At 36.9% G+C, this 25743-nt stretch overlaps 1 protein-coding gene across 4 annotated transcripts in view; it reads right to left on the minus strand.

Annotated features, from left to right (window-relative positions):
- The window catches only part of NPHP3 (nephrocystin 3), a 48413-nt gene that overhangs the window by 12719 nt on the left and 9951 nt on the right, over positions 1 to 25743 (minus strand). For 3 of the 4 annotated variants that reach the window (XM_088150902.1, XM_088150901.1, XM_025173911.2), the window contains 17 exons: positions 25396 to 25556; positions 22458 to 22605; positions 21778 to 21852; positions 20707 to 20886; positions 17142 to 17245; positions 15804 to 15918; positions 14222 to 14365; positions 13488 to 13585; positions 12301 to 12403; positions 11431 to 11513; positions 6925 to 6960; positions 6081 to 6219; positions 5071 to 5235; positions 4136 to 4233; positions 3237 to 3359; positions 1107 to 1296; positions 550 to 791 (listed from right to left, as the gene is read on the minus strand). In XM_088150902.1, coding sequence (XP_088007028.1) covers positions 550 to 791; positions 1107 to 1296; positions 3237 to 3359; positions 4136 to 4233; positions 5071 to 5235; positions 6081 to 6219; positions 6925 to 6960; positions 11431 to 11513; positions 12301 to 12403; positions 13488 to 13585; positions 14222 to 14365; positions 15804 to 15918; positions 17142 to 17245; positions 20707 to 20886; positions 21778 to 21852; positions 22458 to 22605; positions 25396 to 25556 — 2204 coding nt within the window. The remainder of the gene's footprint in view (positions 1 to 549; positions 792 to 1106; positions 1297 to 3236; positions 3360 to 4135; positions 4234 to 5070; positions 5236 to 6080; positions 6220 to 6924; positions 6961 to 11430; positions 11514 to 12300; positions 12404 to 13487; positions 13586 to 14221; positions 14366 to 15803; positions 15919 to 17141; positions 17246 to 20706; positions 20887 to 21777; positions 21853 to 22457; positions 22606 to 25395; positions 25557 to 25743) is intronic. The other variant, XM_007421731.4, reaches the window with a different exon arrangement.

Raw genomic sequence — 25743 nt, forward strand, 5'->3', positions numbered from 1 at the left:
GCAACGGGATATAAGTGGTTTCCACTGCTTTCTTCCAAGTTTTTTTTTTTTTTTTACTTCCTAGTGTAGCCTATGAGTTTTTATATTTCCTGGTGGCCTTCCATCAATGTATTAACCAGGTCCAAATCTACTTAGTTTTTTGAGATAAGCCAAGATGAAACCAACTTGAAACAATTCCTTAAAATGTTATTTCAAAACATTAGCTATAGTGATTCACAGAATGAATGAAGCAGATAACACATAAACTAAGAAATATTGTAATACCAATAAAACAGTCTACTTTATACTGTATTACTTTCCTGTTGTCCCTAATTTTTCTCCCAAGTTTCCATAAGATACATTTACAATAGTTAACTATTTACTAATAATTAAAACCCATTCCTCATCTTCAACAATTTCATTCCCTGCCTATTCCCCCAATGTTCTCAAACCCAACTGCTTTGCCATTTCAATACCAAGAAAAGTCTAGCATCTCCCCCAAGAAGATATTTGTTAAAAAGGGGGCATGGGGGGGAAGGGAAAGGTGGATAGGACATGGCTTTTCCTTACTTGTTCTGTTTCTGATATAATGTTGCAAGAGCATCAAGTTCACGAGCAATCCTGAGATGATCAGATCCATAAGCATTTTCAGAGATTTCAAGAGCTTGCTTATATAATTGTTCAGCATTGCCATATTTCTTCCATTGCACATAGACACTAGCTAACTGATGAAGTGACTGGGCCACTCTGGGATGATCAGGATCAAGGGCAGTCTCTCGAATCTCCAGGGAGCGCTGCAATGGAGCAATTGCCTATAAAGAAGGTGGGTTTTCTTTTTAGAAAAGGATAGGCAGTAACACAAAAAAATGGTCCTTGGCATAATTCTATGCAAAGTAGTTCAATTCAGTAAAAATGACAATATGAGATAAAACTTATTGCTCAACTTTTACACATATCTTACACCTACTGTCAAATCTCCATAACTATGAAAAGTGGGAAATTTGTTTAAAAGAAAGAGTAAAGTTGTTCAACCTAAAACTCAAGTTTCCCCAGAAATCTGACTCTACACCTGCCTCTGAAAAAACACAGAGATTTGAATGTGTCTTCTTTTCTGGAGAGATACTTACCTGACTGAGAAGACCCAAGTCTTTAAGAAATCGTCCCAGAGTCTCATAAAGATCAGCCAGACAGATCATGCTTTCTTCTCCTTCACAGCTTTTCTCATATAACTTCAGAGAACTAAAATATTCTACTGCCATGGAGCTTTTGTCTTTCCCAAGAAGCTGCCAGTAGCTGAGAAGTTCTGCAAAATGTCCCCTATAAGCAGTAAGTATAATTCATTAAAATGTTCCAAGGAATCTTATTAGTCAGGTTAATATATTGTGTGAAGCCATAACATTGATGATTTAGCTCAGTATGTTGAGCTACACAGCTTTATATGAGCTGAACTGGACCACAATAAGTTGCTCCTAGTTTAAAAAAATTAGTCAGGGCAATGCCTGAACCAAGCTGGTGATACAAAAAGCCCCGAATAAATAAGCATCATTACAATTTTGTAAAGGAGCTGAAATACAAAGTTTTTCAACAGGCGCCTCTACATCTTGTAATCTATGCCTGCCATACTGCTGTTGAAATGGCTAGCATTCAATTTGGAAAGTTAGTGGTCAGAATAGTGGCTCTCCTTCCTACAGAGCTGCATTACCCTGCTAGGAAATCACGCTCCTAACAATAACATCAATTTAAACACTTTCTAGCAATGTAGAAGCATACTCCAAAGAGCATAAGTAGAAATTCATAAAACATTTCTTTAATATATTTATAATAATATATATATTTAGAAGACTTTTACAGCCAGCTAATTTGTGTAATCATGACCCCAGGCAGTATGTATCAAATAGCCCCCCCCGAAAACTATGGTAAACATAAAATATTTTATGGCAAATTAAAAAGACATACATCAACAAGGAACCAACATCCATAATCCAATATATTTTGCAATAGAAATTTTCTGAACTCAGACCATCCTGTTCTGATCTGTTCAAACTTACAAAAGCAATCCAATCTTGAAACGTGTTTTCCTAATCAGAACATTATGTTTTGAGGTCAGATTATTTCTTCTATACTCAGAATGGATTGGTTCCAAGGTTAGAACTCTTTGACTTTACAATGTTTTCAACATGTAAAATTATAAATTCTGAAATTACAGCAGTTTCTGGGGCTCTTTTTATGTATACGATTTCTTGAGAAGTATTTCCAACAGATGAGTGTATAAATACTTTTAATATCCATACAAATGAAATAAACAAAACCTAGCCATCCCTATCACATCCCCATCCCCCCCCCTTTTCCTGCTGTTTATATCTTAAAGCTTTTATAAATCTGAATGGGAGCTCTTGCCCTTATTGCTTGATTCAACCCATCCTGAAAGCTTAATTCAACCCATCCTGAAGCCAGAATTAACAAATGTATATATTTTGGATCACATGCATATATGAATATATTGAATTACCCAGATAAGCTATCCATCCCAAAGGACAGCAGTGTCCATCTCTCCTCCCTAGGCTTTTTTAAACTGCAGTTTCCTGGGACTGAAACTGACATTTCCTCCATAAAAAGAACACGCTTTGTACACTGAACTAAACTTCTTCCCTAGTTAAGCAAAAGGATGAAGGAGCAGCAACACAGACATAGAGCCAAGATAAACCAAAACTAAAGCAAACAATCTTTATCTTTGCCACCCACTGCCCCACTATAAATAGCAGATATCAACAATCTCTGCCCTCCAGATAGTTTGAACTGCAGTTCCCACAACCCACTCTCAGTTACTATGGTGGCTGTAGCTAATAGGAATTGAGGTCCAAATCATTAAGAGGGCTCCAGGTTGCCTACCTCTTGTATAGTTCTTTCAGCAAACTATCTCCCCTCTGTGCACTTTAGATATTTGATCACAAATATAGAACAGAGAGCTTTTTATTCCTCTCTCCAGTTTAAAACAAAAGTGCCTGACAGGGCTAAAAGGATAGTAAGACAGAACCTCTGAACTGTAATAAGGAAAAAGTATACCAAAACCTCTGTTGCTATTCACATTGATTTGGGAAGAATTCTTTTACTAGTTTCTTGCTCTGAATAACCGAAATGCATAACTACAGAGCTGTACCATTTGTTATTTCACTCAACAGAATTCCACATTTATTCAAAAACAAATCTCGAGACCAGAAACCTACAACAAAACCATAGTCTAAATACTGTGTCCTTACCTTTTATAAAGATTCTGGGATACAAAGAGATTCAGCAAGCATTTATGTAACTTCTGCTTGTCCCCTTGTTGCTGGAACAACCAGGGCAATTCATCTGCACTCCTCCAAGTCACTCTTTCTTCACTAAGGTGATTGTAATGGAACAGGCGAGAAAGCAAATTGCAAGGGAAGGAGAATAATTATCTAAGTTACAGCTAGAATTATAATACTATTTTGCAAAATCATTTCTTTGAACATAAAATATGTATCTGACATTTCTACCTATAATGTCTAATGAAATGTGTTTAAATTTGTAGTGATAAAGTAAAAAAGATCAGAGAAAATAAAATAAAAAATGTTCTTCTGTAGCTGTACACAGAGCTATGGTACAAAAGGAGACAACCAGAAATGAGGGAGGAATTTACTGCCTGGGGAACTAGAGTATCTCAGAGAAAATTCTACTAAAATGAGTCAGTGATGGAAATGAGATTTGAAATATGGAATTCCTGAGTTATACTTTAATCCTTTAGCTGCCCTACTATATAATATTTAAAGTACAATAACATAGTGTGCAATATGTAGGACAATCACATAATACTGGTAGTCTTTATCATCTGCAGGTATTCTTTTCAGCAAATAGCCACAGATAATGAAACTGCAGATAATGAGAATGTGAAAAAACATGTATGGGTAAAAACCCATCTGCCATTTCTACATGCTTAAAATACACAAAAACATGCCCAAAATTGTGACTTATGTGATGCCATTTACCATGGATACCAAAGTCTGGGATGTATGTATTTTCTGATGACAGATACTGCTGACAACAAGATGATTATAACAAAAGCTACCTTCAACATTTATTAATAATTTAAATATTCATTAAATCATTTCTGTATCTCATAATCTGAAAAGCTCACCTCAGTTGCCTGGTAAAGTAGTCTATTAGTTTTTCTCTGTAAGAGGCAAAACCATTCTGACTTCCTTCCATATATTCCACTTTCACTATTTCCCAAGCCTAAAAAGGGACATCAACTCTACTGTGTAATAACAACAACAACAAATGACAACAACAATAACTCAATAAACTTGTATGCTACCCGACTCTCAAAGACTCTGGGCGGCTCCCAACAATCAAACAAAGAAATTACAATAAAATCAATAAAGGAGAAAAGATAAAGATAAAAGATGGCAAGCACAATGAAGTGAGGGGTCTCACTCTGCCCTGCCAAAGGCCTGGGTGAAGAGCCAGGTCTTTATGACTCTTCTAAACAACAGCAGAGTGGGGACCATCCGGATCTGGGGAGGGGACCTCATTCCAGAGGCAACCACTGCTACAGAGAAGGTGTGCTTCTGGAGTCCCAGTAGATGACACTGTTTAATCAAAGGAACCCAGAGCGCACCAACCCTGCAGGATTGAATCCGTGTAAGTTTCTCTCTCAAATGTGTATCATAAACGATAGTCAGCAAGTCACTTCCCAGGAAGTAAAAGAAAACTCCAGCCTTATACATGCATAATTAGAAATGCTAGGCTACTAAAGCAAAAATTTGTAAGGAATTTTACTTTAGGAATTTGCCATTTCTTGCCTGCTGTGTGACTGTAGATGTGTGACAGATTTCCCATCAGTACTGGATAATATAATTTGTTTTCTTAAGAACAAGGAAACAGCAGAAATCTTGCAAATAAAAATTGTAGACATTGTATTAAAAGCAATATATTAATTGACTTTGCCTTTTATTCAGTTATTTCTAAGCTTTAAAAAAATCTATCCTAAACATTAGCAGAAACTAGCAGATGAGTAGATACAGTAGATACGGTAAGTTAATTAAGTGACTAATTTCTTTGCCAAAATACCTGAAAGTGCTGAAAGCTTAATAAGCCACATCTATATGTCAAAATGCACATCTTGTGCATATTGTACATTAAGGAGGCCAGGATTTCCCACGATAGTTCAGGGCAGAGTCCCATCAGTTCTGATTCACTGACTCCATTGTGACTAACACTGATGAGGCACAGAATCTACAGAACAAACACATGGACAATTTTAAAGTATTTATCATGAATTCCTTATTGAATCTGCCACCAAGACAGATAACACAGCACCATTAACAAAATCAGTAGATGCTTTAGGACTAAACGACATTTATCTGTATATGTGACTTTTTTCTTTATTGGGTTCCCCGTCACAGAAAAATCATCTATATGGACATCAAAATCAAAGTATCCTAATACTTTCCTTTGCATAATACACAAAGGGCTTATTTAATTGTATTTTTGTTTTGTTTTTAGAGTTTTTATTATACTATTTTTCTTCTAGATTGGTTGTTGGCTGCCCAGTTATTCATGTGAGATGGATGGCCATATACTTTTCTAAATAAATAAGTAATAGGTTCACACAGGCAAGCAATTTTTTAAAAAAAATAACATCAATTTTTCAACATGAGTCTTCTACAAGAGTTTATAATGAAACAATTATAAACTGTTTTGAAAGACAGATGTTAGACCAAGGAATTTTGGTGACCACGGAATTAGAGTTCAAAGGGGACATTTAAATTACCGAGTCCAATTGCCTGGAAAATGTTAATGAAAGTATACCAATGACTCCTGGGGAACAGGGGAAACTATCAGTCTCCCATCTTATTAGAGGAGTGAAAAACTGAACTCACTTGCCTTTCATTATCCATATATTAAATCAGTGTTTTTCAAACTGATTTAGTATAAGCATGCTAGCTAGGGTTCTGGGAGTTGAAGTCCACACATCTTAAAGTTGCCAAGTTTGAAAAACACTGTGCTAAATGAAATGCCATAACCATAACATTATATGTGCTACTGCAAAGAAAGTTCCATCAACCTTGCAAACTTGCCTGCTTCATGAGACTTTTCTCTTTTTCACTTTTCAAGGACTCTTCAATTGATCTCAGAACTAGCTTGTAAAGAGCCATGACATCCTGGCACTGGAAACACTTCTGAAGGAGTACATCAATATCTTCTGTGCTTCTAGTTCTGAAGGACATAAAAGGTTTTAAAAGGATAATATACAATAAATTCGAATTTCACTTGAAATAGCTAAGTATTTAAAATCACGAACCTTCACAATTGCTATACATCTATATAACTAAAGCTCAAATGTTAATACATAAGAGCATCTGCTGATGAATGCCACATTTTGTTAACAAGGAGGAGAAAGAGGAAAAAAAGAGATGAAAAGATGACTATGCTTTTAGGCAAATAATTTGCCTGCAAGATATGTTTTATCAGTCATAACATTTACGTGGCAAACCATCGAGCAGAAATCCTTCAGGGAAAGAACTATACAGTAACTAAGTCTAAATAAAACACTTAAATTTACTAACACAAAAGATGCCTAAAGTTAGGTAAGCTAAAGCAAAGCAGGTTCCAATATAAATATTATACAAATAAAAACTGTTAATAAACTTCTGTGCAGTGAATGTTTTATAGTGAGAGGGATTGATGCTTATTAAAGGTTACAGCTTTTGTGCTTGTGCTAAGTCATAGTCTGTGGAGTTATACAGACCCCATGACTTCACTCATAATGTGGGGTCAGCTTTCTCCAATATAGTGTCAGCCAGAAGGTTTGAGACCCAGGGCACATCAGAAGGGTAACAGGTTAGAGAAAGCTAATGTGGCTCATTAAACCAGCAGAAGCTACTGCCACATATGACATAACAGTGGTGTCAAGCAAATTACCTATATATTCCATAATGCAACAGAGGGCAGGTTGACCTAGGGATAAAGGTAGGGTGTTTATTCCAATGCTTATATTTACAACGGTTGAGTCCATATATCAGTCTAAGGCAAGGTTTTAACCATGGTTTGCTATATCAACCATAATTGGCTAGATGCATACAATATGGTAAGCCCAAACAGATCTTTATTATTTAGCATAATCCTAACCAATATTCTGCTTCAGATAGAATGTTATGATACAACTGAATATACAGAAGCAGTCACTCAGCTTATTAGAAGGGCACTTTGGGAACCAAAAGCTAGCTGAGCCAGGGAGGATCCATGTTTGAATGGGATATAATCTCTTTGCAGACTTGCCCAGCAAGTAACCTTTGCTAGTGATCATGATGAATGACTGTATGATGAATATTCGATCTACATACAATCCATTCTGATTGCATAGCTGCATGGAAATGTAACATCATACTAAGATGGACTAACACAACAATGTCAGGAGAAGATCAACATATGACTGATAAAAGTACCAAGAGTTAGGACGTGAATTTCCATGATCAAAAGCTGCACAAGGACAGCTAGATTTCTCTGCAAACTGTCTGCTAAACTATAACAATATTCCATGACAAGACTGATGAAAACCAGCTAGTCCAATATGTTTAGGTTATAAAATAGGAGTAATTGAAGTTTATAAGGGTGTGCATGTGGTGCGTTAAGAGCTTCTCTTAACTATTTTGCTATTTTGTTTGCTGCTTTTTGCCTGCTATTTCTTTTTCACACTGGGAAATATTTCTGGAATCAAGAAATAAAACAGCTTTTGGTAATTATCCAATTCCTAATGTAGATACTTCTCTGCATACATTAGTTGGGAAAACTGTTGATCAGCAATGTGTACCTCAAATTAGTCATGCTGGAACTGATAAAGGGGACAATGGTGTTCAGGTTTTGATTCAATAAACGTTTGCTATTGTTGTACTGTGTACTGTTGCCTTCTGTGGTGATTATGCCCAAATGGGACAAAGATCCTGAGAGGGGAAGAAATCAGTTCTCTACATTTTTTCCTTGGAGTTGTGGTCTTACCACATGTGGAGAACATCAGCTGGGGAAGGCTTATCTACAGTATAAGTGAGACAGTACTTCCCAAATAATTCTACAAGTTATGACCTGGTTGGCACCATAGCTGTAAACCTTTTAAAACTACAGTAAATAACAATAAAGGAGATCAATCTAACAACCAATTATCAAAACAGTTGTGAAAAACAACAGATTGCCTAAATTGCAGTCTATGTTCTTTAACAGCATGAAATTAAGTTGCAAACTTTTGACTGTCAAGATCTTTCACAGTGAGGAATAAAACAAGCAAATAAAGAGGGGGAAATGTGCCTCTAGTTAAAAATACTGCATATAAGAATCTTTTGCAAAGAAAACATCTTATGTGATAAATACTGTAAACCCTTGATTCAATGGCCTAATCAAGGGCTGCCTGTTAAAGCCTAATGATCGTTAAATGATGGATGGGATTTTTTGAGCCCCAAAACACACTTGGACTTTGTGCCAGCTGATGCAGCAGTGGGAATGGCAATGGCAATGGCAATGAGGAAGAGAGGCAGAGGGAAAGAAAGTAGGAGTCAACCATGATGCAGGTGCCTTCGCTGCAGCTGTTAGGTGCAGAAACCATGTTGCTAAGCAATGGTAGCCATGCAGCACTTGGGGTCACCAGGAGCAGGTTACCACCTTCCAGTTGTGTTGAATGATACCCCCATCATCCCATTTTGCTCAGGCAGGGTCCATTATTGCCCACAATTTGGACAAACCTCAAAGCCCACAAGTTGTAACAATCAAATCTAAACTCTAAACTGAGATCCATTAAATCAAAGTTTTATTGTAACATTTAATTTCCAAATTAGAGACTCTCTTCTTTTTTTAAAAAAAGCATTTTACAAATCATAGAGCTTGAATTTAAAAGCCATCGAGGACTAGATTATTATAATAATCTATTAGGATCGCGCCTGTGCGTCCTCTCTTGGCCCATCACTCCCGGCGCTCCCCGTGGTTCACGGAGGAGTTGAGGGAGCTGAAAAGGGCTAAGAGACGGCTAGAGCGCCGCTGGCGGAAAACTTGGGACGAATCAGACTGAACACAGGTTAGAGCGGCTATTAAGCCCTACCTAGTGGCGGTAAGGGCAGCGAAACATCAATATTTCTCCGCTCTTATTGCATCCTCAGAGTGTCGCCCTGCAGCCCTGTTTAGGGTCACCCGGGCCCTCCTGGGAAAAGGGGGGGCGGAGGACTGCTTGCAGGGTCGTGCAGAGGAATTTGCTGAACACCTGATGGATAAAATTGCTCAGATCTGCTCTCAGTTGGAAGCCAAGCATGGAGTAGGTCCAGAAGAGTTGCCCAGGGAGCGTTCTTGCCCAGTTATCTGGGAGCGGTTTGATCCTGTTGTCCCTGAGGAAGTGGACAGGGTCCTCGGGGCTGTCAGCGCGACCACCTGTGATTTAGATCCGTGTCCCTCCTGGTTAGTTAGATCTACCAAGGAGGTGACCTTAGGGTGGGTCCTGGCGGTGGTTAATTCATCCTTGCAGGAGGGGGTGTTCCCGAAGCCTTTCAAAGAGGCTTTGGTCCGCCCTCTCCTCAAGAAACCGTCGCTAGACCCCACCCTCCTGGACAAATTTCATCCAGTCTCCCACCTCCCCTTTTTAGGGAAGGTGGTAGAAAAGGTGGTCGCGCGGCAGCTTCAGAGGATCCTGGAGGAAACGGATTATCTGGACCGCTATCAGTCAGGATTCAGGCCTGGTTATGGGACAGAAACAGCATCGGTCGCACTTTTAGATTATCTCTGCCGAGAGCGGGATGGGGGTAGTGCATCCATCCTTGCTCTTCTTGACCTCTTGGCGGCTTTCGATACCATCGACCATGGTATCCTTTTGGGTCGGCTGCAGGAGTTGGGGTTGGGTGGCACAATGCTGTGCTGGTTCAGCTCCTTTCTCCAAGGCCGAACCCAATCGGTGTTGATAGGGAGCGAGAGGTCCAGCCCCCAGCCCCTACTGTGTGGGGTGCCACAGGGGTCAGTGCTTTCACCGCTCCTATTTAATATCTACATGAAGCTGCTGGGTGAGATCATCCGGCGCCAGGGAGTGAGGTATCATCAGTATGCTGATGATACCCAACTATACATCTCCATCCCAGGTGCCTTAAGTGATGCTGTGACTACCCTTTCGCGGTGCCTGGAGGCTGTGGGGGCCTGGATGGGGGACAACAGGCTTCAGCTGAACCCTGGTAAGACGGAGTGGCTGTGGATACGGGGAGCCTCAAGATCTAGGACTTTGTCATCTTTGGTTCTTGACGGGGTTGCACTACCCTAGACAGACCCTGTGCGTAATTTGGGGGTTCTCCTGGACTCACAACTCCTGCTCGAAGAGCAGGTGGCAGTCGTGGCCAGGAGGGCCTTTGCACGACTTCGTGTCGTGCGGCAGTTACGCCCCTTCCTGGATCAGGGGGACCTCCGCACGGTCACTCATGCCCTGGTCACCTCTGGGTTGGACTACTGTAATGCGCTCTACATGGGGCTACCCTTGAAGAGTATCCGGAAGCTACAGCTGGTGCAGAATGCGGCAGCGCGGACAGTTCTTAATGCCCCTAGGAGGGCACATATAACACCGCTGTTGCGCAAGCTGCATTGGTTACCAGTTTGTTTCCAGGTCCAATTCAAGGTGTTGGTCATCACCTTTAAAGCCCTTCATGGCACAGGACCAGGTTATCTGAGGAACCGCCTCGCCCTGGTCACTTCAGCCCGTCCCACTCGGTCCAGCAGAAGGGGCAGGTTGCAGACCCCACCGGTCAGGGAATTTCGATTGGTGGGGTCTAGGCAGAGAGCTTTTTCTGCTGCAGCACCCGCCCTATGGAACATCCTGCCTCCTGAGGTCCGGTGTGCCCCCTCCCTCATGGCCTTCAGGAAAGGTATTAAATCCTGGCTTTGCCAGAAGGCCTGGGGGCCAGAGGGGGGCCTGCACCTGTGGAGATGGCTGGTGGGATGATGGGTTGCCCCCCCCCAGCATCTTACAGATTTTTATAGGGCCAAAATTAGAGGAGGTTTTTTAGGGTATTTTTAATATGTTTTTTAATTATTTATAGTTTTTAGCCATCTTGGAGAGAATTGTATTTCTTCTTTTTATTGTGAGCCGCCCAGAGTCACCCGTGGGGGAGATGGGCGGCATACAAGCCGAATAAATAAATAAATAAATAAATAAATAAATAAATAAATAAATAAATGCAAAAGGATTTTCCACTACCTAATTTTCCACCTGATTTTGATGGCCAAAACATTTGGGATCTTATTTCATGTTATTAAAGATGAATGCAAACTGTAATTCCATTTGGACACCTAGTATTTATGCACATTTGTGTTTTGATACCAATTCCTAAGAATGGTAAAAGTACTAATTTTACTGGATCTGGGTCCTTAACAATTATTTTCTAGCAGCAGCATCATTTCAGTATCTTTTTAACATACCCAGCCATCATTCTGCCCAAAAGAGTGACAAAGAGGGCATTGCATATTGAAGTAGAATGACCATGTTTCTCGAGCTTCTTCTCCTAAAGGAGTAGACAACCAAATATGAAATTAATCTTTCTACAGTGTTGAAAGCTGTGGTCAAGTACATAGCTTCATATGAAGTACAAGAAACATCACACCAACACATAATCATACAACTATACAAAACTAAGTATAAGAAAAGTTAATTTTCAAAAAATATATGTTTTTAAAAAATAAGTACATTTGAGAACAAATTTCAACATCCTGAAACAAGGGAACCCTCTAGATTTTTTGAACTACAATTTCCAGAAGTCCATACTAACATAACCAATGGAGAGAACTCCTAGAAGCTATAGTTTCTACAAAAGCTTAACATTTGGAGGACCACAAGTTCTCTATCTATGTTTTAGAATATATGAAAATAGCTGTTCCATATATTTTCAGACTTACTACAGCATCCCAAGAGCTTTATTGAAATGTTACTTGATTCCTTTGCTAAACATGCTTAGCTACTCACAATCATATATTCGGCAACTTAAAATCTAAAGCCCACAAGTGTAATCTAGAGGAGACACAGGTATACCAAATCATTATAACAAGCAATGGGACAAGCATAATTTTAACGGCAATTAACCCTTTAGTTCAAGTGGGGCTTTAAGTATGAACAATTGTTCTCTTTCATACATTTTAAACCTTGAGTTATCCATTTTCAGTGTAGAACATTTTGATTTTTTCTTTAATGTTATATGAGACTAGAGTAATAATTTCTCTTTTTAACATTAAATATCTATAATTAAGCCTGGTAAGTACTAAGCTAACGTATTCATATTTATGAAGCAGCAATACCTGTTCTATGGTCAGCTTCAGGCTTGCAGAGTTACATTCTTCATTAATCAGAGATTTCATATAGCTAACAGTTAATGGTTCAAGATGAAGAGTAGGCCACAGCCTTTCAAAGAGAAAGCAGAAAGCAGACTGTCACAGGTGGAATTTACCATGTGGAAAAAGTAAATTCCAATACAAGAATAATTTTTAAAACCCAGGGCAAATCTCTGAAGCTTCAGTGCTCTGAATGCTGTGTGTGCCAGACAGCAAAACAATCACTTGCATATATAGCTATCTCAGAAATTAAAGAGTGATTATTAATGGTTTCTCATCAAATTAAGAGTGAAGTACTCCACACTTTTATTAAAAGACTTGAATGAAGAATTGGAAGCAATGCCTATTAAATTTGAAGAGACAGAATTGGGTGGGATAATTAATATCCTAGAAAACAAATACAGAAGTAAAAATGAAATTGATAGGATAAATGGGTATGAAAATAACAGGGATAAATGCAAAGTTCTTCACTTAAGAAAAAAAAATCAAATGCAGAGGTACAGGATGGGGAGTATTGGTTTGATAACAATACTGACAAAAAGGATCTTAGAATAACTTGATTACAACCATCAATGATTAACATAACATAAAATAATCTTGTATAGCAACACACTTAAATCAACTTATCCCTACAGCCAAAATCTTGTCACAGTGAAAATCTTATCTTATTCAGCAAGCCAATAAAATCATTTTAGAAGACAGCAATGTTTAAATGCAGACTCATATCAGAAAATCCTTACTTAAAGAAAAGACAGAATCTAAGTACCAATTCTGATACAATCTTCTACCGAAGAAAAATGTTTTATGATTCTATTTTAACCAATATAATTTACAAATGAACATATTTTGACATGAGAGTAAAACATATGTTCTCCCCCTTGCATTCTGAAGTGGTACAATTCAGGAGCATCTATATTTTCTGAATGGCTTTCACCATCACCTTGCTGTAAAAAACATCATTCTCCTTGCAGATATGCCCATTTGTCTTCATCGATTAAACTAGTAAAAGCATTCTGCCATATGTACTGTACAGACGGAGCTGACTCTTACATGATATTTAACTTGCTGTTTCCAACTGAGAGGAATTCACTATGCTTGATTTTTCCCAACTGAATAGCATAAAGATCATTTATTTTACAGAAAAATAAACTTACCTCCAAGCTTGTGGGCAACTTTCAACATTCACAGATACTACAACCCTTACATTCACTGGCAGGGGATCAATCAGCCACTTCATATGCTTTTCAGCTTGCTGAGAGACAAAAGGTTAATTGAAAATTCAGAATGCTGTAAAAAGTTAAAGGTACATGTATTTTTAATATTAATTATCTCACTGAAAAATATCCTTTATATTACATTTTCTCTTTCAACAGCCTTCATAAAATAGAATCACACAAGAATTCTGTAGTCCAACAAGAAAATACACCAGAGAGAGCATAAAACTACGTGTTTGAGGTCATATAAATTGCAGTCAATATCTCCAAAGAAGAGCTTTTCCTGGCCTCTCTATAATGGGATTTGTTTTTAGCTTAGGGTGTTGCAGCCAATGTTTTGGTTGTTAAAACACATTTTATATTATAGCTTAATTTTATGTGTTAAGCAGATTGCTTGTTGGTCTGTTTGACTGCATGTTTAAAATAAATCATAGCTTAGCATATGTGAATCATATGCAAGGAGCAATGTTCTCTCCCAGTTCTATTTATGTTTCTTATTTCTATGTGTGTGCAATTCCAAATGTGAATGTACTCTCTGTGTGTGTGCGTGCAGGTGCACATGCACTTCTGGTGCATTCTCTCCACTGCAAAAAAAGTTTATCTTGTTAAAATTCTAAGAAATAAAGCAATTCTAAATTCATCTTTCAGTAATGCAAAGGTCAAAGATACTATACCTGAATTCGATCAACTGAATCAATAATGATTATAATACTGCCTTGCTGATGAGCAGAAAGTTTTTCTAGCCAACGAGGAAATTCTTCTAATAATTTTGCTGGATCCAATGATGTAGGTGAGACTGACCAGGAATTTTGCATAAGCTATGGGAAAACAGAAACAATGTTTTATCTAAATAATATTTTATCTAAAGATGAAACAAAGAGACAGATCCTTTCGGACCTCACATAGCTGAGGAGGTTTTTTAAAAAAGGATCAGAAAAAACAATGCAGCTGGAAAGGCACTATTTTGTGGCCACTTAAGCTCTCATCTTTCTGTCCAAAGACTGGAACTGGAAGTTAACTATAAATTAATAACCTCTAACTCCAGGTTTAGCCTGTATGCTACACTAGTTTAGGTAAGCCAACAACAAACCAAACTGTAGTTAACTGTTCTCTTGTTTAGTCAACCACTGGTTTTAACCATAAAATCACTCAGCACGTTATGTAGTTTCCTGTTCCTTAGCCCAATGACAGATCCACTGTAGCTTTGCTGCAGCACAGGTACATCTGCACAATATCCTTGGTATTTCAAAACTAGAACACAGAATAATAGCACTGAGAGATTATTAAGACCCTATAAATGAAATCAATGTTAGATGTAACAAATTATGATCCTTTTAAAATCAAAATGTACAGTTGTTATGCCTTTGAATGGCTTACATGAGATTCTCAAGTGCTTTCTTGTCAAAGCAAGAATTACACAGCTTTAGCCACAGGAATTATATCATGTACCATCAAGACCATATTTTAGACAAAGAATTAAGATATTTTTTCAGTATCACAAACAAATAAACTAAGAGAGGTTAGTGCACTGGCAGAACAGCATGCTGTCAACTGAGAAATGTAAGCTGTGCTTGCCTAAAGCCACAAACTTAGGAATACAGCTTGGTTTTATTCCTTAGCCAGATGGCTACAAATGACACCAGAAAATGTTTCTTATGCTCAATATTCTTCCTAATAAAGGGGGATTTCTTGCTTTTGCAAAACAAAGATCAATTAAAATAAAATTTAAGTTTAAAATTATTAGACTACAACTTAACACATGGATTTGTACTACATCCAAAATTTTAGTTTCTCCATTCACAGAATCTGTATTTCAATTTTACAAGATGTTTAAATCAGAATAGACTCTCAGTGATACAGATTAATTTACTGTGCCTATAATCTCACTTGGTAATTTATACTGTGTTAGGCATGGTTCTCGACATTCATGCTTATTTTACAGCTTTATAGTGATTTTCAGTCTATAAAACATTGTAATATGTTCAGTTATTAATAATTAACTAATGATATACTGGAAAATTTAATTTCCATGACATTTTAAATCCCTTGCTTATCCATTTGTCTTAACTCTTTTATCCTTTTATCCCTTTTTCTAGTTTCTTTTTTATGTTTATATCTTTTTGAAAATGTCTAATAAAAATACCAAAAAAAAAAAAGGAAATTTAAGCATAATATAATATAGTGAAATAAAATTCTTTTATTCAGTGAACAAGCACTCCGGTTCCCATATGCTGATACACAGTAAAATGGACCTACTTTTAAAGTGAGACGTTTGAGGATCAATGTAGGCTCTGAACTGCTAGACATTGGTTTCCCAACAAAATGATAGAGAATGAGTGTATTTGGAGAATGCTTCTGTTGTAACTGAATCCTAGTAAGAGAAAATATACTTATCAACTCAAATACTACAAACAGATCTACTGAAATGTAGATTATTATGACTATGTTGTTACACTGGAAAGCTTTTTTTTTTTTTCAGACGGCTATACTTACTTTCTAAACAATGAACAATCAACTAGACATTAATGGTAGCTTCAAAAAAAAAAAGTGGAAGCTGCATCACAAGATTGTCCCATTTAGTTTATAGTCAACACACTACAGGTAAATGGCAGGACTTCTCTAGGAACCCAGGAAGGTCTTTTACAGCTTTATCTCGAGGTATCAGGAACTGATAAGACACCTTCTGTATGTAACACATTTTGCCACTAAACTGCCATTCTTTTCCAAAGATTTAAACTTTTGTCCTGCAGTTTCTATGGCATTTGGTCCTAGAGTAGAAATTTGAACGGTGTCACCAACATCATTCATTCATTTCAATTCTAGATAAATTAAAGTACATAAATAAACAATCCTAAAAAAGTAAATGGCAGTATATATAAACATTGTAAACTTTAAAAATGGCTCTATGGGTATAACCTGTATAGATTACTATGAGATGCTAAAGAAACACAAATAAATTAGCTCTGACATTATTGCACAGGTGGAACATTTCTTCTTCCTTCCTCTGCTGAACTACATTCCCACCAAGGTAAAATGTCAGGAACAGTCACAAGAAAAGCTGGCTGAAGGATCCTGAAAAACTGGATGGGTTAAAGCAGTGTTGTCCAAACTTGGCCACTTTAAGATGAGTGGACTTCAACTCACAGAATTCCCCAGCCAGCATGGCTGGCTGGGCAATTCTGTGTGTTCAACTCCACTCATCTTAAAGTGGCCAAGGTTGGACAACACTGGGTTAAAGTAACAAATGTGTAATATACAGAGCCTGGATAACTCTCTGTAAGGGCGGGGGGGGGGGAGGGGGCCAGAGAAAATCTCATAAGATGAAAGTCAATCCATTCACACACTGATCACTTTGTACCTTTTGTGAAACAAACAGTACACATATCCTGGTTGTAGTGATTCATTAACACTATGTCAGCTGAGCTAGTATGCTTATGCAACAACTGATAAAACTAGTAGTTCACATTTAAAAGTATATCTGGAATGCATATGGGCACATACAGGAACATACACATACAGCTGGGTATTTCTTGAAGGAGGGAAGATTTTTTTTAAAATCTACATTTCCTAGGAATACACTTTTTACAAAAATACCATTTTGATAAAAGAAGAGATTTCCCAGAGCCTGGATCTCCAGATACAAGGAGGGGTGGAATTGGTGCAGGTGCTGCTACCAAATCATTCAGACGTTCATAATACTGCAAATGAAACAACACAATATAATAAATAATTGTGGAGTTAGATCCAAGCATCCGTGCATTTACTTGATCTTAAAGCTCTGTCAATCCCAAAGTTCAGTCCTTTCCATATTAACTTTGTGCGTATACAATAACTATATTGGCATTGGCTTAGTTTACACACAAAGCTAAAACAGAATTTATTGACCATGATTTATTGAACATATCATACTGCTCTGGGTCATATTTAAGCAATAATGGATAGATCAATCATAGTCCTCACACAGTCCCAGTTTGAACAGCATGAAAAACTCAATGACGGTACAGTTTAGTGTGTTTGGGGTACCAGATCAACTGAATTTGTACTTTGAGGCAAGACTGTTATTTTCCAGTACCTTGGTCTTATTCACTGAATTTTATAAGATGGAGTTGCAATTCTCTTATTCTTTCCTGTCATTTCAGCCATCTTTTTTTTTTCCTTTCAGAGACAATCTGTTAAGGAAAAAAAGAGTAGCTACGCAATGCTCCAATATACCCAACCTATCTAACCCCAAGGTTATTTTTGTCTTTATAAAAATATGGGAGACTACTGCCATCATCTCTAGTCATGGCATCAGTATCCAATCATGTAACTAACATTTAGACCAGCTTCATAGGCAATCATGTAATAGTCTACCCTCTTTACTGAGCCTCAAAGGGACCTAACTTTGAAAGTACAGTGGTGGCCTTGTGAAGATGGTTCATAAGAATGGCTTTGCCCTTGTTATCTGCAACTGTTTGACAGAATTTTGTCTTTGCTTTTTACTTTTGGTAAGTATGATTTTGCCTTTGTTTGAGTGTTTAGCAAGAATGTTCTTGCCCTTGCCAAGACATATCTGGCTAGTGTTGTTCTGCCTATCACAAATGAAATAATAAAAGCTTGTATTTTGTCCTTGAAATACAAAAGTGATTCTTCTTAGAAGGTTTGGAGGTAAGCACAATGCTGTATTGTTGATTATGCTTCAGGCAGTATTTCTAGCTCTACTTACAATCATTAGTTTGGACTGTATTGTTCTTTTTATACGGATCTTTTTTATACCACTGTCTGCCTGTTCTTATAAAGAAATAACCTAAAGAATATACAATAAAGCTTTCAGTAAGTATGATACAATTACAGTGTGTTCTCTGAGAATGAAAAACCTACTGATAAGTACAGAATTGGGAAGAGTTGGCTTGGCAGCGTACAGTGTGAGAAAGTTCTAAGAGCAGATTATTAGTTGACCCAATCTATATAGCTGCCCAACATGAACCCCAAGTAGCTTACAAAATAAATAAATAAAACAGATCAACAGTTCCATTAAAATAAATACAAACCCTTAATAGGCTGTTAGGAACTCACAATTATTACACTCCTCCAGTTGGGGACTCCCATTATTACCCCATTACTTATTACTTGGGGTAATAAGTTCAGTTCTGGACTTCAAAAAAAACATGAAGAAGCTGAAGTGGGGTCAGAGGAGAGTTACCAGCGCATGAGCAACAGTTAAACCAGCTGGTTATGTTTAGTTTGCAAAACAGAACATTGATGGGAGGTATTATAGCAACTTACATATATTTAAATGCTGTCATATTCAAGTGGAGAGTTATTCTCTGTTGAAAGTAAGCCCAAGCAAAGACCAATAGACTGACATTAAAAGAAAAGAGATTCAGCCTGAATATTATGGGAAATGTTCTGATATTAAGGGCCGTTAAGAAGTTGAACAATCTACCAGGAAGAGTGGCAGACTCCCTTTCACGAGAAGTTTGCCAACTGGTGGCCATCTATCAGAGATAGGTGATTTCTGGTGGCCACCTATCAGAGATGGGACTGGTGGTCACCTATCAAAGATGGCTTTGTGATTTTTTGCACTCAGCAGGGGACTGAACTAAATGTCCTGTCAGATCCCTTCCAATTAATATATTCTATGATGAAACTGTTCTGAAAAGCTGCCAAGTACATTGTCAGGCTTAAAGTGCTCACGGGAAAAACTATGGAAACAGATACAAATTTCCTGCTTGGCTTGGGTAAATTTATGTTACTTTATCATTATCTGGTAAAAAAAAAAAAGGATTTAGCCAGGACTATGATTATGAGGAAGCTTAATCACTTGACAGTGTGATATGCAAACCTACCCTTTAAAAGCTAGCATTATATACAAATCAGGTCACTATGACTTGTCAGCCAAGGAAGATTTAACTTAAAAATTCTGGCTTAGTCTTATACATGAACTTAGCTACAGAATATAAGTTTGTTACCCCTGCAAGTGCAAGTTTAGTAACAAAAAATGAATACACACACAAAACAGAAAATCTTCTACCGCTAATACCTTAAATTCAACACAACCAGGTTTAAACCAACTTTGTATAAATGCATGAGAATACTGCATCAGTATATTCTAAACGTTAACTATAGCATCAAATGGCATAAAACACTAATATGTTATTTATCAATTTTGGGGTCTCATTTTGGAATCACTATTTTAAAAAACCACCAATAATCATTACCCCGTTTGAATGGAAGTACATTTTGTCTTCAAATATAGATACAAGTATCTTTGCACCCAAGTCCTTAATCATTTTTCAAACCATGCCTATGTTCCATTGTGTCAACAACTTACAGATTTAGAAGACAGTTCTAGGACAGATCTACAGAAGCAAAGGAATTCACATATTCTATATATGGAGCTATTGCCCCATTTAAAATGATGAATGTTTTTTGTGTACAATTCACTGTCATTGTGCTTGAAACACAACAGTGGATTGTAGCAATATGATATAACACAGAGGAATTCAGTTCAATTTAAATCCCAAAAAAGTCAGTGGGATTTCAGCCCCTTAATTTAGAAGCAGATCATTCTCATCTTAGTGGAAAATATGTTATTGTAAGCATGCTTAAATTTGTAGAATCAACTTGCTAAAAATGTATCTTGTCTAAAATAATCAATGTAACCAAAGATTTATGAAGTTGATAGGTTCCTCATAACTGGTTTTGCATGGTGGTTCTAAATGTCAAATAACTTAAAATATAACAGAAGGAAACTAATAAATTAATGTTATGCAACTTGTGCCCTTTTCAACTGTGGTCCATAAATACAAATTGTGCTAGTACCCAGTGTGCTTTTTATTCTAGAAGTGTTCGGCATAGAGGCTTGAAATTCCATCTGGATAATCTACTGCCTGTATAATGAAGTATTTTGCATTATCTCAATAGTTAGAGGCATACAGTACAAGTAAACTGGAATAACACCATAACATTTTCTCCCCAAAGAGAAACAGCAACCGCATCCACAAATTTTTAATATGAAACTTTTAGGATCAGTTCCCAAACCAAGTCTGTCAACTATCTAAGAACTAAAAGCCTCTAAGGTTATTCTCAAATCTGGTTCCTTCCATATTTTCTACAATGAAAAAGGAAAAAAACCCCACAAACATTTATTTCCTTCATGGAGAGGATATGAACTTACTTTGTCAAATCCTAGTTCACATGTTGAATTAGATGCCTGCTGGAAAGCCTCCATTTGTTCTTGTTCATCATGTGCATCCCACAGCACATCTCCAAACAGTTCCTCTTCAGGAATTGAAGAGTCACCATCATCAGTCACATCTTTCTTTTCCAGTTGTGAAACTTCACAGCCCAGTATATCCTGTATGAGAATACAAGCAAATCATATGAAAGAGTAATGACTCTTCTCTATGCCAATTTCTAAAACAACAATGATTTCAGGCTCTGGCTTGCTCTCCAGCATGAAAATTAAAAAAGGACTCTTCACAGTTTGTTCACATATTAGAAAACTATGGAATCCTGTAATCTCTGAATTTTGGGGGAAAAAAAAACCAACCTTGGCCTGACTCAGTTAACAAGATGACCTATGTGGTATCTTCTCTCTTTTAACAAATGTACCATCCAATAGCAGAACATATACGTAGGTTAGAGTGGAACTGCTGTACCATCCATATAACCAAGTTGTTTTATACCCTTATTGTATTCAATACTAGCAAAAGCCAAAATTAACCAAATGTTTATCTTAGTTGTCACCTCACATATTCCTGGAACAGAAAATACTATATTTTAAAACTATACTAACTAGTATCCCAGCAACTAAAGCGTAAACTTGAAACATTTTAAAATATACAGAAAATAACCTAGATGATAAATGCATCCTAAATGACATGTAGATAAACTAGATACTTTCAGAATATTGGCAGATACTAATTTTTTGAAAGATAAAGTCAAACATCAGAGGACAGGATAAGCTACCCAATAAGAATTAAGCATGAGCTGCTTTTTGGATAAGAATACCAACATGATATTTGACTTTGCAAACACTTTCATCTTATTCATACTTTATATGAATATTTAAAGTATTATTTAAAGTACTTTAGATGTAAATTTCAAAAACATAATTAAGTGTTCTGACTTATGAAAATCAAGAAAACTATGTAAAATGTGGCACAATTAAAAAAGAATTGTAACATTTATATACTGCTTTTCCATCATCCATATAATCTTCAGAACAAGACACTATGGATAATACCTGCTTTATAATCCTTTCCACATAGTTGTATACTTCATATGCTCCTTCCTCTAATCCTCCCACGTGGTTGATGATCTTAGGGGAAAAAGAAAGAAATCATTATTAAAAGATTAGGTCACGTTAGAGCTGACAAGCTTTAATAACAGAAAGATTTATAGGGCTATTTTTATATTCAACAAAACTGACATACTTCTGATGAAGGCCAGCTTCACACACTACTCTTAATACAAACAACAAATACCCAGATTCCATATAAAAAGCCTGTGTTACTGAGACATGAAATCAAAAGATTTGTAGCGATGCCCAGAAAAGTAGTTCAAGGTATCTTTATTCTCTATGTCAATGTAAAGTACAGAACTTTTTTAAAAGCGTAAATCTAAACACATTTTGATTAGTACATATCTGCTTCAAAAACTACAATCTCTTATTAGATACTTGGTCATTGTTCCACTACATCTCCTCTAACAAATACCCTCTAATGTGAGAATTTGATATTCCACGATTATGCAAATTCAGTTGTGAACTATACTTTTAGCTTTCTAGAGGCATGATTCTACATTCAGTATGGATAAAAAGGGTAATCTGTAAATCCTGCTAATACTGTTACAACTACTATGCTACATAAACAAAAAGAAACTAAACACAGTAAATGTTCCACTTTTGTAGGTGTCTCTCATTACCTTTGCTTTGTTCACAAAGCAAACTTGCTCAATTAACTGCTGCACAGAATCTGAACTGACTTGACCATCTTCTAGTCGGTGATAAATGAGCCGGGGTTTCCCTTCAGGGTTTTTCAAAAAGGCTTCTTCACACTCATCCAGTAGATAGCTAGATTGGAAATCAGCATTCTTGTGCTATAATACTTTGCTGCAGTAATCAGTGTTAGCCCCAAGATTGTATTTTTCTAAAAGCTCCAATCAAAATGGTCAAACCTTGAGTATAAATTAAGTCATGCATTTTTAAAAACTGAGGGCAAAAATTTCCCTGCCCCACAAATAAATATAAATATTAATTTTACAACGAATGTAACTAAAATGGTAGCCAGATCTATTCATGTAAGTTCAATAGCAACTGAAGCTGTGAAGTTTTACACAGCCCTATTCTTACCTTCAACTATGTGAAGTGAATGCCCCCCCAAAAGATATCTGTTAACTCAATTCTTTACTAGGAATTGGAGCATCAGGTCATCAATCCTGAATGTAATAAATGTACAGAATATATCATACTGCTGTATAATAAGTGAGAACAGTTAGCTCAGTATTGCCCATCAAGACAGTACAGGTAGTCCTCAACTTACGACCACAATAGAGACAGGAAAATTCATTATTAAGCGGTGTGTTCATTAAGCAAAGCATCACATGACTGCACCCAATTTTACAACATTTTTTGCAGCAGTTGTTAAGCAAATCACCACAGTCGTTAAGTGAATCACATAGTTCCCCATTGATTTTGCTTGTCAGAAGCCAGCTGGGAAGTTCACAAATGGTAATCACATGACCCCAGGATGCTGCAGCCATCATAAATACATGCTAGTTGCCAAGTGCCCGAATTGTGACCACATGCCCATGGGGACACTGCAACAGTCATAAGTGTGAGGACCAGTTGTAAGTCACTTTTTTCAGCACCACAGTAACTTCTAATGGTCGCTAAATGAATGGTCGTAAATCAAGGACTACCTGTAGCTCTTCAGGATTTCAGAAGACTTTGCCAAATCCTATCAAAGATGTCATGGACTGTAAACAAAACATTCACTCTTACCTTTGAGTTATCCATACAGGATCTACTTGTTTTTTAGGTCTAGCCTTAGCTGCCTGTTTTGGATTATGCCAATTGTGATGGGTTGCAAGGATCCCAAAGGACATGGTTAAAAAACCCAGTTCAAAGAGCTTGCTAGGAAAAGCCATGGTGGAAGTTTCTGAGCAGACATAAGACACTTTCACACAGCACTGTTTCCATTCCCCAACCCCTCCAAACCAACAGGAAAATAAAAAAAAATCATCAATCAGTGTCCCCACACCAACTTACTTCAGCATCTTCATTCCTTTTTTCATACAAAAGAGAAAATAAAAGTGAATTGCTAGGAAACCCATTTTGCATTTCCAGAACATATTTTGCACATTTGCTTGTTTGCAAAAATGAAAAAGGACAGTTGCTATTAAGGGTGCCAAGCCATAATTTCTCTGTTGGATTTAAAAGCTTACTGTTAGCACTGACTGTTAAAGGACAGCATGCTGACAATTCTGCAACCAGGTATTATTTTTCCTGGTAGCTATAACTGCATCTTGTTGCAGTGGCTGGAGTGGAAAAGAAGAGGAGATGCATTATAAATAATGCCTACAAATACCTTAACAAGGTGCTGAAGGTTGACTGTGAGAGGGAAAATAAGGAGAGAATGCCAGTACTGGAACATTAAAACTCTCACACTTTCCTCAAAAGAGAAAGAAATAAAACCCCAAATTCTTGCTCCAATCCACAAGACAGTAGCTAAATCCAAGCAGATATCTGGCACTTTGAAGTCAACTGGTCATGTACCAAAAAGAACAGAGAACCAGATAGAACTCGTGTCATCTTCACCCCAGTACCTATGCAGGAACAGTTGCATCTGCAAAGGGTCAAAACAGCCCAGATCAATTCTGGCTGAGTTTTAAAGCAGAATTAACCAGATAGCAAGCATTGTTTTGACTGTGTACAAGAATATTTATGAACAATTGCTGTGATCAATGAAGTTATGAAGTTATTAAGCAACTTTTCCTCCTTTAGAACATATAAACAGACGGCTATGAAAACTGAAGCTCAGGAACCAAGAGCAGGAACAGGCAAGATTTCCTGCCACAGAGCTGCAGAGCTTCATCATTACAAATGGCAAGGCTGCATTTTTTGTTTTTTGCAATTCTGGATACACTGCAGCTATGCTAAAAATTTATCAGTTCAGTTGCCAAACACAGATGATATGGAATACAGATTCCCTGTGTGAAAGTGCCATTGTGGCAGAAACTTCTTTCGACAGGGTTTTGCCTGCTGATTTAAGTGCATGGCTAAAACTAAATCTGCCCAATCTCAATGCTCATTTTAGAAAACGGAAAACACGTTCCAAGCAAATCTGTTCTGAAGTCAACAAAACCTTCATTTCTGACATGGACAATTTTTCCTGACTGGGGGAAGCATCTCTTCTATATCATTCATTATGTTTTTGTTTTCATTCAGTAACCATTGCACTTTTAAGATAAATGTATTTATCTTAAAACCATTTATTGGAAACTATATTTGGTGTCCTTTCTACATATACAATCAAGAAAATGTACTTGATTAGAATATGCAAAGCACATGGCTATCTTTAACATATTATTAAAATTTATGGAATAAAAGGTTGTATATTTTCATTATTATAGATCTTGATAATCAGATAAACTGAAGACGATTTTTACTGGAACATGTAAATAATTTATTAAGTATATTTAAAACTATGTTCCATAAGTTTACTGAAATGTAATTAAATAACTTTTTTTTTTACCTTTATACTTTTTTTAAAAAATATTCCCATTCTATTTTTCTTCCAAAAACCGTTCAAAATTACATAAGGTAGCCTCTTTGTTTAATGTCTAAATGTTAATAACTCACCTTGGCAAACTTAAATGTAAAAACAAAATGGTTAAAGAACTTTTCTCAATTTCCCATTTCCTCACAGCATGTAGAGAACTCTCATTTTCTACTGGAAAATGGACAACTTGAAAAAAATACTCCATTGTCTCACAATATTTCTGAAGTTTTGGAGAATATTTCTGAAAATTAAGAAGAAATAAAACACAACCTGCTTCACATCTAAAGCTAAGCCATAAACCATAGTTTACAAATCAGAAAGCTGGATTCACACATCTTTCTAAACCAAAGCCAAATAAACCACATTATGGATTAGTACAGTGTTTGAGCTGTTATTATAATAAACTGGGGTTAGTATTAATTATAGGT

This window comes from Python bivittatus, unplaced genomic scaffold, assembly GCF_059951505.1.
Source record: "Python bivittatus isolate LINGU-HERP-01145 unplaced genomic scaffold, Pbiv_v1 ctg000610_np1212, whole genome shotgun sequence".
Taxonomy (NCBI): domain Eukaryota; kingdom Metazoa; phylum Chordata; class Lepidosauria; order Squamata; family Pythonidae; genus Python; species Python bivittatus.